This window comes from Ochotona princeps, chromosome 20, assembly GCF_030435755.1.
Source record: "Ochotona princeps isolate mOchPri1 chromosome 20, mOchPri1.hap1, whole genome shotgun sequence".
In the NCBI taxonomy this organism is placed as follows: domain Eukaryota; kingdom Metazoa; phylum Chordata; class Mammalia; order Lagomorpha; family Ochotonidae; genus Ochotona; species Ochotona princeps.
Genome location: NC_080851.1, coordinates 31120986 through 31134672, shown reverse-complemented (window position 1 = coordinate 31134672; position 13687 = coordinate 31120986). Strand labels below are relative to the sequence as shown.

The 13687-nt window shown below is 41.8% G+C and overlaps 1 protein-coding gene across 1 annotated transcript in view; it reads left to right on the top strand.

The window, feature by feature from the left end:
- SP4 (Sp4 transcription factor) overlaps nucleotides 1–13687 on the top strand; it is a 70906-nt gene that overhangs the window by 53171 nt on the left and 4048 nt on the right. Inside the window, exon 5 of the mRNA XM_058678012.1 lies at nucleotides 578–777. Coding sequence (XP_058533995.1) covers nucleotides 578–777 — 200 coding nt within the window. The remainder of the gene's footprint in view (nucleotides 1–577; nucleotides 778–13687) is intronic.

The following is a 13687-nucleotide window of genomic DNA, read 5'->3' as shown; positions in this document are numbered from 1 at the left end:
TGTGTCCTTCATGGAGGACTCACTGCTGCTTGGTTTTCTTGAATAGACTTAAAATCAATCTCTACATCTATGTGTATATATATAAATTTGCTGCTTGGTTGTAGGACCATTTCCAGAGACTTTTAGATGAGGTTAATATTTTGATAATTTTCATCCATTTCGATGGGAAGCAGGACAGTTAAACTCCTCCCAGTGGCCACTGCAGTTGAACTCTGCACCCCACACTTTTCACTGGGGGGGGTCACTGTCCTTTGGGCTGTCAGAGGGAAATCTTGAAGGCTCTTGAAAAGCTGAGAGATGATTTCTTTCCCAAGAAAGAGCCTCACATGAGTCGATCATAAAGTAATTCTCTGAGGGAAACACATTTGCATGAGATGTTTTGTGCTTGGTACACAGACCTGCTTTTTTTTTGTCCTTTAATAGAAGGTTTTCTGACTGTAACCAGGTTGTAGCACCATGATCAAGAAGCCCATTCAGAACGGTGTCGATTCATTCACCCGATGCCCTTTATTTTCCCATGGTTATAAGCTTGCTGCTAGGGCATGTGATTAATATTTGGCTTTGTTGTTGTTGTCAGAGGCAGTAATGAACCAGGAAAAAAGAAGCAGCACATCTGTCATATTGAAGGGTGTGGTAAAGTTTATGGCAAAACATCTCATCTCCGAGCGCATCTCCGCTGGCATACTGGAGAAAGACCTTTTGTGTGCAACTGGATGTTTTGTGGTAAGAGATTCACCAGGAGTGATGAGCTGCAGAGACACAGAAGAACCCACACAGGTGAGTGGGCTTGCTTAGGGCTTGGACCGCTTAGTCACTTTTTCAGTACTTGAGTAAGTTTTGGTGATATGTAAGCTATCACTTTCATTGGAAATTGACCTCCACTTTAGTGTTACATGGAAAATGTTTAAGACCATAAGTCTTTATTTCTGAGATACATTGTCATTTGATTCTTCTTTTTGTAAATGTTATTAGCAAATTGACATGACCTGCAATCTAGTCCCTTTTTTTTAGAATCTCATACTGATACCATGAGGAACTCATGTTTAAGTAGGTAAAAATAAAGCTGAATTATGCTGTTGGTGATTTTCACTATTTTAAAAACAAATCTAGAAAATTCATCAACCCTTCACTCAGAATGATTAATATTGTATTTTCTGTTACTTTTTAATAAAACAGAACATTCCTAAACTTTATCTTGTCCGCTGTGAATGTGTTTTCAGTTTTTAGTATAATTTTAATGCATGAATATACATCTATAACATTGGTGTTTGTATATTATAAAGTTTCTCATGTGTGATTTATTGCAGACTAAGATCATGTATGTTTTTGAGATCTGGCCAAGTTTGTATATACAAGGGGACTTCAAGAAATTCATGGAAAGCTTATTTTGGTGTAAAAAAGTTTTGAAATCTATGCATGCTTTTCAGTAATGTACAGTGTTGGTGAACATTTTAAAGACCCCTTATAAGCATGGGTTTCAGAAATTTTTGCACCAAAATACATTTAATTACTATGGGTTTATGATGATTATTGACATCTGGCAGGCAGTTTACTTTCTTTCCTTTTTTGTTTTGTTTCTTTTCCTTTTTCCCTTCCTTCCTCCCTCCCTCCCTTCCTTCCTCCCTGTCTCCCTTCCTTCCTCCCTGTCTCCCTTCCTTCCTCCCTGTCTCCCTTCCTTCCTCCCTGTCTCCCTTCCTTCCTTCCTCCCTTCCTCACACCTGCTCTCTTCTGTTTAGAATGTGCCCAGGTTGTACCTGGAACTCAGTATTTATTCAAAGTATGATTGAATTTGACTTTAAGGTTTTTCCTTGTGCCGCGATGCATATAACAAAAGGTGAAATAGAACTGACCTTTTTTGATCAATTACCATATATCAGATAATTTAAATATTATTTCATTTGACTTTTTACAGCAACATTGTGAGATAGGATTACCTCCATTTGGCAGTTTTAAAAGTCTCAGGAGCAGACAAATAGGTGTTAAATTAGTTAAATTAAATTAGTTAAAATAGTAACATAAGTAGATATTTGAAATCCGCAACATAAATATTTGAGATTAGCATTGCCTTAGAGCTTCCCGTAAGAGCGGATTCAGTATTTCCGGTCTGGATTATCAGTGGACAGGTTAGGCAAAGGTTAGACAAATTGGTCCTGTGTTTGACTTGAATTTCACATTAGGATTGCATCATTTTGTCTGAGAAACGGTGGTTTGTAAAGTTCTTTGTCATACATCTGTACTCTGTAGATACCAAACGTGAATTTATTTGAGGATTTATATGCATATATGTATATATTCATGTTAGCACTAAAAATATTAAACTTAATGATGTGCTTCTAATTGTTACTTTTAAAAATATAAAAGAATATAAAGTATAAGAATATAGAATATAAAGTATAAGAATATAGAATATAAAATGTAAGATAACTTCTATGTCGACTCAAGTGTTCTTTGGAGTAAATAAGTATTGATTAAGCACTCAATATGGTAAGTTGAAAGCTTTCACAGTTCATTGCAAAAGCCATATTTCATCCAGTGTTTGATGATTGTTCTAAGTAAAAATATATTGGCCTACAAATGAAAAAATACATGCATTCTCTTAAGTAATCTTTAATCTCTTTATATCTTAGTGATCACAGTTGAAAAATTAGCAAATAATTACATTATGCCTGTGCATATAAGATCTTCACAAAGTTCATGAAAAATGATCATAAGTTTTAATTCCGTTTTTTCCATGAACTTTGTGAAGTCTTGATGGACTGCAGTTACTTTTTTCTTGTTTGCCTGTTTCAATTCCTGTAGTTATTTCAAATTCTTAAGAACATTTTTTCCCTATTGTGGAAAAGCTTTCTGTTTCTGATGTAACATAAATAGTAATTCTAAGTCTGCTTTCCTAGTTACTACACTTGATCTTAGCCAAAGGCCTAGAGGCCATGCCTGTTGCAAAACATAGTGACATGCATTGTAAAAGATAAAGAGATTACTTGGTTCAAAAATTCCTTCTTGCTTTTCCACCTAATTCAAAGCTTTGGTTAATACAGCATGCTAGAGGGAAAATTATATTCTCTTTTTTTTAATTTATTTTTTATTTTTTTTTGAATTTGTTTTATTGTATTATATTCTCTCAACATTAATGGCATAGTGGGTTTTTTTTTAATTAAAAAATTTTAACTTTTATTTTTTTTTTATTGAAAGGTCAAATATACAGAGAGGAGGAGAGATAGAGAGGCAGATCTTCTGTCCAATGATTCACTCCCCAAACAGCCTCAACGGCTGCATCCGTTTTGGCCAATGACCTTCACATTCTTAAAAGGGGAGATGGAAGTGGCCTGTCTGACGCTCTGGGCACACCGTATTGACTTCGTCCTCATTGCGAGGTCTGTTGTCCGTGTTCAATGGTGTTTGCTCTAGGGGGGACTCTGCTGTGGCAACTCTGAGTCCACCTTGTTTGCTTCGCAGTGACTGGCCCTGTCACCAGTCTCTGTCTTTACTCCTCCTCTCCATTTGTCCAAAGCTTCCTTTGAAATCTAGGGAGAGATCTCCAGGCCTCCTGTGCCCTGCTGGTCTCTGCCCCTCAGCCTGCTCTTGGAGGCTGCACCTCTACGTGTGGGCTTTCCCAGGCTCTCCTAGCACCGCATGGCACTCTCCTCACCAGTTGTTACACGTTGCTGGTACCTGTACTTACCTCGGGCCTCCTCTGCTGTTATCCATCACGATTTTCCTGCACATAGTTGCCTGTCCAGCAGCCTGGCTTCCCAGCCACCCTTTGAAATAGTGGAAACATTCTGCACAACCAGCCTCATCTGGATCCTACTGAGCAGGCCAGGATGCAGGGCTGCATGAGCAGGGTGCCCTGGGGCGCTTTTGCTGAAAGGATTCCACCCTGAAAGCCTTTAAGCTGAATTCATACTTTTGGGCCTCCCCTGGGACTGTGGTAGGAGATACCTGAAATGCCTTAGGGAGGCTTGCTTTCTGCTGTCTCCTTAGCATGTGGCTTAATTTCTTTTGGCAAGTAATTTTTCTACCTCACTTTCCTGTGTGCAGCAAATTTTTCTTCTTTCACTTCCTAGCAGCTGAGAATTTTCCCAGTCTTTCTGCTTTTGCTCCCTCCTCTCACTGTAAAACTTACTAGCAGCAGCCGGTAATACCCACCCTCCACTTCACTGCCACTCCTCTCATCCTCTGTGCCTCACTTTTCTTTTCTTAGTTTTTGTCCTGTCTCTTTTGGCATCCTAACTTACTTACTGATTTCCTCTCTTCTTTCTTTCTTTCGTTCTTTCGTTCTTTCTTTCTTTCTTTCTTTCTTTTCTGTGACATTGGTTAACTATCTTCTATCGTCAGATATTTCTATTGAATTTTTTCCTCTAACTACTTGTTCTTATTTCTGTTTTACTCTAGCGTGTTCTCACTGTGTGGATGCTGGCAATTAGTGAAAACATCTGGCTTTTTAATCTTTTTCAAAGTATTAATTTATTTGGAAGACAGAGTTACAGAGGCAGAGTTGGGGGTGGGGGAGAGACAGTATACACATTCACAGTCTTCTCTTGGCTGGGTTAGGCCTTGAGCTTTATACAGGCCTAAAGCTCCTAGGCCATCTTCTGTTTTGCCGGGTATGTCAACGGGAAACTGGATCAGAAGCGGAGAAGCCAGGACATGAAGTAATTGCCTGTGGGATGCTGAGATTACAGGCTGTGGGTTAATGTCTGCATTGCACTGCTGTGCTCACTGCTAGCCCCTCATCTTATATCCGTGTGTTTTACAGGATTATTTTGTGCCTATATCCTGCTTTCTGTAGTGCCCCTGAACAATGCTCACGTGATCCAAAGGAAAGGAAGGAAAGCAAAGCAATAAAATGAAAACCAGAGAAAAATTAACTAAAGATACAATGATTTAGATTTAAGGGGTGAATGATTACATTAGTTGCAAGTGGGCTAAACATACTACTTGAATTCTGAGGTTATCAGATGGTGTTTTTTCAAGGGCCCAGCGAGGTGGCAGATCAGGCTGATGCTCCGCTTGCAGGAATCCCATATGGTCTCAGTTCGTGTTCTGATTACTCTGCTGATGATTCAGCCTCCTACTTTACAGCCTGGGAAAGCAGCAGAGGCTGGTTAAGTCCTTGGGCCCCTGGACCATATGGGACACCCAGAAGAAGCTCCTGACTCTTGGCTTCTGACTAGCTCAGCCCCCCGCTGTTGTGGTCATTTGGGGAGTGGAGTGAAGAGTGGGTGGATGATCTCTCTTTTTGCATAGAATGCAGGACCTATGCATATCCTCCTGTGTACTGCAAGTCATTCCTAGGTTGCTTTTTCCTAGAATAATGTAAACAATGCATCGTAGCAAGAAAAAAAAGCCTGTACATATTCATTATAGATGTAGTTTATTTTTCTGAATACTTTTTATTTGCAGTTAGTTGATTCCATTGGTATAGAACCTGTGAATTATACGGAATAATTGTAATGGAATTAACACAATTAAAAAAAGAAGGGAAAGCTCATAAAACACTTTTTCTAACTGAACAAATGAAACTTTGTAAATACCTTTGGTTAGCTATGTAAAAAACCTCGTGGTGTTGATGAAAGAAGTGGCAAAGTTACAAGATATAACATGAATATGTAACAGTGAATTTTAATTCTACATACTAGAAATAAGTAGTTTTGAAAAATAGTGTCACTGATAGTATGATAAAAAAGTGAAACACTTTGCTATAAATCTGACAAAATGTATGCAAGATATGTATATTGAGAGCTAAAATAGTGGTGAGAGAATTCAAAGAAGTCCTATATTCATAGAAAATTGCATATTGTATTCAGGGATTGGCTGGCCCAGTATGTGGAGTTTTGATATCATCTCCCCTCAAATGTATTCATTGCAGTCTTTCTCAAAATACTAGCAGCATTTTTGAGGACATCAAAAAGCTAACTGTAAAGTTTATGTGAAAACAAGCAATGAGAACAGCCAAAACAATGTGAAACAGAAGAATAAAGTTGGGGAAAGCTTATGATGTAACGCTTAGCTTACCACTTGCGTCACCTGCTTCCGTTATTGCGGTGTCTGGTTTGGGCGCAGGCTGCCCTGCTTCTGATCCGTCTTCCTGTGTGTGCACTTCCTGGAAGGCCTCCCGGTAGTGGCTCCAATACTTGGGTCCCTGCCCTGAGCATGGGGAGCATGAATTGAGTTGCTGTCTTCAGGCTTCAGCCCTGGCTGTTGCACCCATCTATGAAGTGAACTCATGATTGAAGAACAATTTCTCTTTCTTTTCAGTAAAGTGAAAGCAAGTAATTCTTTTCTTTTTAAAGTTTTATTTATTTTTATTGAAATTTACAGAGAGGAGGAGAGGTAGAGAGGGAGATCTTCTGTCCAGTGATTCACTCCCCAAACAGCCTCAATGGTTGGAGCTGAGGCAATCCGAAGCCAGGAGCCTGGAGCCTCTTCTGAGTCTCCCACAAAGGTGCTGGGTCCCAGAGCTTTGGGCTGTTCTCAACTGCTTTCCCAAGCCACAAGCAGGGAGCTGGATGGGAAGTAGAGCCACTGGGATTAGAACTGGTGCCCACATGGGATCCCGGTGCATTTAAGGCAAAGACTTTAGTCACTAGGGTACTGCACTGAACCCGCAAATAATTCTTCTAAGTTGGCTGGTTTCATTTCATAAGTTCAAATATTCCTATAAAGCACAGTAATCATCCTTGTATAGTTTTTGTGAAAGGACAGCATGAGGATAAGAAAGACAAAACAGAATCCAGAAATTATCTTACACGTGTGGAGCAGAAGCAGTTTGGTTTGTTTTTAGTAAATGGTATGAAAAACTGAAAAAAAGAGAAAGAATTGGCACAATTTGATCAGTATACCTCTTACATTCTGCACAAATGAATAATGACTCGGAGATGTACATCTAATACCTAGAAGTATAAATCTTTTTAATATAGAGTAAAGTTTTTTGACCGCACTAATGGCCTGTGATAGCAGTGGAGGATGAGTCAAGCTCTTGCCCCTACACCTGTGTGGCAGACATAGGGAAAGCTCCTGGCTTCAGATAGCCTGGCTCCAGCCATTGCAGATGTTTGAGCAGTGAACTGGCAGATGAATATCTCTCTCTCTGTCTCTCTGTCTCTCAACCTTTCAAAAGAAAGTAAAATAAACCTAAAGCAAAATAAAACAAAAAACCCCCTACGGTTAAAAAAAAAGTGTTGGGAACAAAAATTGGGAGAAAGTACTTTCAGATCACCTGACAAAATTTCTTCATTCCAAATGCACAAAGGGTGGGTGGTTTACTGCTCAGGTGCTGAAAGAACTGGGACTGGGCTAGGTCAAAGCCATGAGCTTGGAGTTCAATGTGGACTTCCTGCCTGGGTGGCAGACCCTCACCATGGGTTCCTCACTTTGGGTGGCAGACACTCAAAATGGGTTCCCTACCTGGGTGGCAGACACTCAACATGGGTTCCTCACTTCGGGTGGCAGACACTCACCATGAGTTCCCTACCTGGGTGGCAGACACTCACCATGGGTTCCCTACCTGGGTGGCAGACACTCAACATGGGTTCCTCACTTGGGTGACAGACACTCAGCATGGGTTCCCTACCTGGGTGGCAGACACTCAGCATGGGTTCCCTACCTGGGTGGCAGACACTCAACATGGGTTCCCTACCTGGGTGGCAGACACTCAACATGGGTTCCCCACTGGGTGGCAGACAGTCAGCATGGGTTCCCTACCTGGGTGACAGACACTCAGCATGGGTTCCCTACCTGGGTGGCAGACACTCAACATGGGTTCCCTACCTGGGTGGCAGACACTCAGCATGGGTTCCCTACCTGGGTGGCAGACACTCAGCATGGGTTCCCTACCTGGGTGGCAGACACTCAACATGGGTTCCCTACCTGGGTGACAGATACTCAACATGGGTTCCCCACTGGGTGGCAGACACTCAGCATGGGTTCCCTACCTGGGTGGCAGACACTCAGCATGGGTTCCCTACCTGGGTGGCAGACACTCAGCATGGGTTCCCTACCTGGGTGGCAGATACTCATGCTTGAAGCATCGTCTGCTGCCTCGCAGTGTGTACATTAGCAGGAAGCTGGGATTGGATGCAGAGCTGGGACTTGAATTTGGGAACTCACATATGAGGAGTGAGCATATTATACCCAGTACCTGCCCCAACACCATGAAATTTTTTTTTAAAGATTTATTTTTATCACAAAGTCAGATATACAGAGAGGAGAGACAGAGAGGAAGATCTTCCGTCCGATGATTCACTCCCCATGTGAGCCGCAACGGGCCCGATGCGCGCCGATCTGAAGCCGGGAACCAGGAACCTCTTCCGGGTCTCCCACGCGGGTGCAGTGTCCCAATGCATTGGGCCGTCCTCGACTGCCTTCCCAGGCCACAAGCAGGGAGCTGGATGGGAAGTGGAGCTGCCGGGATTAGAACCGGTGCCCATATGGGATCCCGGGGCTTTCAAGGTGAGGACTTTTAGCCACTAGGCCACGCCGCCGGGCCCCAACACCATGGATTTTTAAAATGAACAAAGAATTCATGCACACTTCACCAAAGCAGGTGTGTGTGTGTATACATACGTGTGTCAGATGACACATGAAAAGGTGTTCAGCCTCATGTTATTTGGGAAATACAAACTAGGACTATACAAACTACTCTGAGAGGGTACTTCTAAAACTTAAAAGAAAATGCAGTTAAAACATACTTATTTTGGTGTAAGCATTTTTGGAATTTGTAGTTTTGTCATCATGTGCCTTTTCATGAACTTTCTGAAGAACTCTGGCAAAAGTTAAAAGCAGGGCTTCCAAAACCCTGGCAATTCCAAGAGCTGGTGATGATGCACAGTAATTGGCACTGTCACACACGGCTGGTGGTGATGCAAGATGGCATAGCCCTGTGGCATCTTCTCACCAGGTCCATCCTCTGCTTGGTGTCTGCTTCCTGTTCATGGGGTAGACATTTGGTGCAGTGTCGAGTCTGCAAGGGCCACCATAGCCAGTAGTAGAGCGTGTTGGTTGGAGTCCTGGCCCCTCTATTTCCAATCTGACTTCCTGCTAATGTACATCCTGAGACACCATAGGTGATTGCTCAAGTACTGGGATCTTTGCCACCCACATGGGATACCCAGATTAACTTCTTGGCTCCTAGCTTCTGCCAGGCCCAGTCCTAGCCCTTTCAGAAGATAATCTGTGTTGAAAGATCTGTGTCTCTTTTCCCTTGTGTCTCTGCAAGGGATGATCATTTGATACTCTGCAAGAGTATCATTTGTATGATACTCTGCAAAAATCAAAACTATAGAGATAGAAAATAAATCTGTATTTTCCAGGGGACACACAAGGAGGAGAGATTTTGACTACAAAGAAACACCACAAAGGAGTTTTTGGAAGTGTTAACAGCTGTTCTGTATTTTTATGTTGGTGATAGTTATGTAATTAAATCCATCTGTTAAAACATGTAGTTTTTACTCAGAACAAAACTGAGTTTTACTATTTGTAAATTAAAACATTTTATTTACTTCTTATGTATTTGAGAGACAGAGACAAAACTCCATCTACTAGTTCACTTTCAAATGCTCACACTGGCCGGGCTAAGCCAGGAACCTGGAACTCAGTCTGTGTCTCCTGTGTCGGTGTCAGGGACCCAACCGAGCCATCTCGGTTACTGTCTGGAATCTGCATTATTAAGAAACTTGAACTGGGAGTAGAACCCAAGTATTCTGATAAAATGCAGGTGTCCCAACCATCCTCTTAACCACTATCATAACTGTCCATCCTAGACCATTCATTTTAGAACTCATGAAGCTCTTCAGACGCTTCTGCATAAGAAGAGACATAAAAATATACTAATATTTTAATATTAGTATTAATAACACTAATATATAACCACTAATACCAATATTAATCCTAATATTATAACATAGTATTGAATATAATATAATATAAGATATGTTTTAGGTATTCCAAAATCGGGGCTATAGTTAAAGCCACCACCTAGAATAGTGTTGCCCTATGTAAATACTGGTTCAAACTGGCTGCTCCACTTCTCATCCAGCTGCCTGCTAATGTGCCTGGGAAAGCAGTGCAAGATTGACCAAGTGTTTGGTTCCTGCCACCTTCATAGGTGACCCAGAGGAAGCTTGTGGCGTTTGCCTGGCTCAGCCCTGGCTGTTGTATCCTTCTAGGGAGTAAACCAGTAGGGAGAAGCTGTCTCTCTCTGGTTTTGTCTGTTTGTTTCTCTTGTTCTCTGTCTCTGGCTTGTTGAAGCAAATAATTTTATTTATTTATTTATTTTTATTGAAAAGATAGATTTACAAAGGAAGGAGAGATAGGAAGAAAGATCTTCCATCTGCTGGTTCACTCCCTAAGTGGCTGCAGCGGCCGGAGCTGAGCCTATATGAAGCCAGGAGCCAGAAGGCTCCTGCAGGTCTCCCATGTGATGTAGTGGGTGCAGGGTCCCAAGGGCCCGGGCCATCCTTGATTGCTTTCCTAGGACACAAGCAGGGAGCTGGATGGGAAGTAGAGCATCTTGGACACCCATAGGGGATCCTGGTGCTTGCAAGGCTAGGATTTAGCCACCTAGCCATCAAGGAAAGCAGTGTCTCAGGAGGTGGGCTGATTGCTCTTTCAAGGTTCCAAACTTAACTCCTCTTGGCACTTTCTGTATCCTGTCTGTCTTATGAGAGTATGTCTCAGAGAATATGTGTCGGAGTGACTCTTTGCATCAAGCCTGCTTGGAATTTATGGATCATCTTAGATACGGAGACTCATGTCTGTCATTAGCCTTGAGAACTTTTTACATGTTATTTCTTTGCATACTCTTCTACACCAGTTCATCCCTCATCTGCGCTGTAGGGCTCCATGTGATGATGGTGCCACCGCATGGCTTCAGCAGTGCCAGCCATTAACAGCTCTGCCAAGGCCTCCCGCTCCTCCTCTGCTGGGCCTCGGAGACACAGGGGACAGTTAGAACTTCCACCATCTTCTGAGCAACCTCACGGCTCCATAGCGTGCCCATGTCCTTCTTGATTCCCAAGAGGGAAGTGAGGGTGATAATATGTCTTTGTTCCAACAATCATCAATGCCCTGGGCATTTGTAAAGTTATAATGCATGCTTGTAATTATTTGAGACAAGCACATAAATACTTCCCAAGTTTTGCTGCTTGCCACAGTCTCAAACGATTACTGTGGGAAGTTCCTCCCACCCCCCACCCCTTGCAGGATTTTTGTCATCCTTGTTGCTTTCATGGAGGACCAAAGTTTCAAAGATTCTTCACTGACACCACTTCTTTATGTTTTTGTTTTTGCCTCCTGCCTTGCTTCTGAGACCGTCTCATGATTAGAGGGTGTTGAGTTCTCTGTGTGACCCATTGGATGATGTTGTTGCTGGCATGTCAGGGGTTGTTTTCTGACTTACAGCTCTTTTTGGAAATCCTCGTCTTGGTGTAGTTGCTCAGTTACTGATAAGAGAGTTGTGACTGCTAGAGCAAGTAAGATTGTGCAACTAAAGGATTGATATTAAAATAACTAAAGGGATTCTATGTTTGAGTTCGTAATTGCCATAGAAGAAATTTTCTTACATACTGGTGTCCTGTAAATTCATGAACTCATGGCCTCAAGTCTCAGTCTGCCAATGCTATTTTTTTGTCCATTTCCTCATTACCTTAGAAGTTATCTAAACCACCTAATTAATTTTATATCCTTTGTCACTTGCCCTCACTTTCCTCTAACTCCCTTCATCTATCTTAAGAACATTAAAGCCATGGTACTGTTCTCAAATGACCATGGTTCGCCCCTCGTTCCATATTCACTTTTATCAACAAGAAATGTTGCGGGATAATTAAACATAGTTAAGAAAGAGACTTGTTTGGATGCTCTAGGCCAGGTAGATAAGACTCAGAGTTGGAGAGGGCTGGGTGGAAGGGGGCAATACCGGGTGGCGAGGAGGCAGAGGAGTGAGTGTGGGAGCCTGCAAAGGCATCTCTCTCAGTTTGCCTAAGTAGAGTTCTTAGGACAGATTCAAAACTGGTTAATGTGAGATATAAATTAAAATTGTTTCTTTTCACGAAGGAATTATATATGTTGTACAGATAGACATTTGTTTGAAGTTACTCATTGGTTGGAGGGTGTATTTTATTGCTTATTTGTAACAAATGCTAGATGTTTAAAAATATCCCTATAGTGGGCTGAATTGTGTCTTCCAAAAAATAGGTTCAAGCCTTGATCCCCAATGAGATCAGATTATGTTAGGGTGGTCTCTGAATCCATTGGCTGATGTCCTTATAGGACGACACCACTTCCTACCCAGCAAGGTGTTTGAAATAGAATGCATGCCGAAGATAGGTGCTGAGGAGAGGAATGTGTGGCCTTGCCAGAGTGCAGTGAGGGTGGGCAGGGAAGGATTCCTGGAGGGAAGGGTGTGGGCCTGCTGACACCCTGAGTTTTTCTCCTTTCTAACCTGTAGAACCAAGAGAAAATTAGTCTGTTTGAGCCACCCAATTGGTGGTATTTTCTTAAGCAATTGGAAAAAGGTATTTCCATAGTTTGCTCTTGAAATTAATTTTATAAATAAGACAGTATGTTATCAAATGGGAAATAGAAATAACCTCAGTCACTTACAAAGTAAGAATAAAATGTATGTTGGTTTAGATTTAATGGTAACACTTTGAAACCCGGATTACAGGTGCAGCACTAGGATTCTTAGGGAACTGGCTGGCCCTTCATGGGTGCTTCAAAAATATAAAGCTTGGAAGAGCTTCTTTATTCCACTCTTCCATTTGAATCTATGATTCCATCTGGAAAAGCTCAGTAATTTTTTTCCCTGGGGAAATTACTGTTAAGAATACCTTGGGATGGGTCTTTCCTTCCTTGAAACTCCCTCCTGTCACAACTGCTCCACTTCCAACTTACTCCCTGCTAATACACCTGGAAAAGCAACAGAGGACAGCCCATATACCTAGGCTCCTGCCACCAAGTGGGAGACCTATACGAAACTCACAGCTTTAGCCAGTCCATTTTGGCTGTTTGAGTAATGAACTAGCAGATAGAAGCTTGCTTTCACATTTTCTCTCTCTCTTTCTCACTTTTGAAGTAAAATTAAAGAATCTTTTTCTGTAGACTCAATGTATTAAGCAAACATATGATTACTTTCTGTAGATTTCCTTGAAAAATTGAATTTGAAATTTGCCTTTGATGTATTTTAGACAACTAGTAATGAAGACATTTCACAAATCACCACCCACCTATCATCTGATATGGACTGAGCTGAGCACCCTGCTCAGCATCTCCCACTGTCTGTAGGTCTACACTCCATAGGTCTATGCTTCTGACTGACTGCTCAGGGCATCAATCTGCTTCCAAACTCACTCGTATTTCTGGCTGAATTCAGTTCCTTGCTGTGGAATAACTCAGGTGCCCATGCCCTGCTGGCTGTTAGCTGGGTTCTGGTGTCTGCTCTGGGCTGGCTAAAAGATGGTTAATGTGTATTAAAGCTCCAGAGTGTAGCTGAGTCTGTGTAGTCCCTTGTACCACATCAAACATGTGTTGTAAAGATTCATGCGACATAAAACATTGTATTCCAATTTCAGATTCTAGGAAGCTTTGATTGCTTCAAATAATCAGATACCCCTCACTACCAGAGAATAGGTAGACTAGGGATAGTAACATTTCCCATTGATCTTGCTGTTACCCGCTATCTGACAAG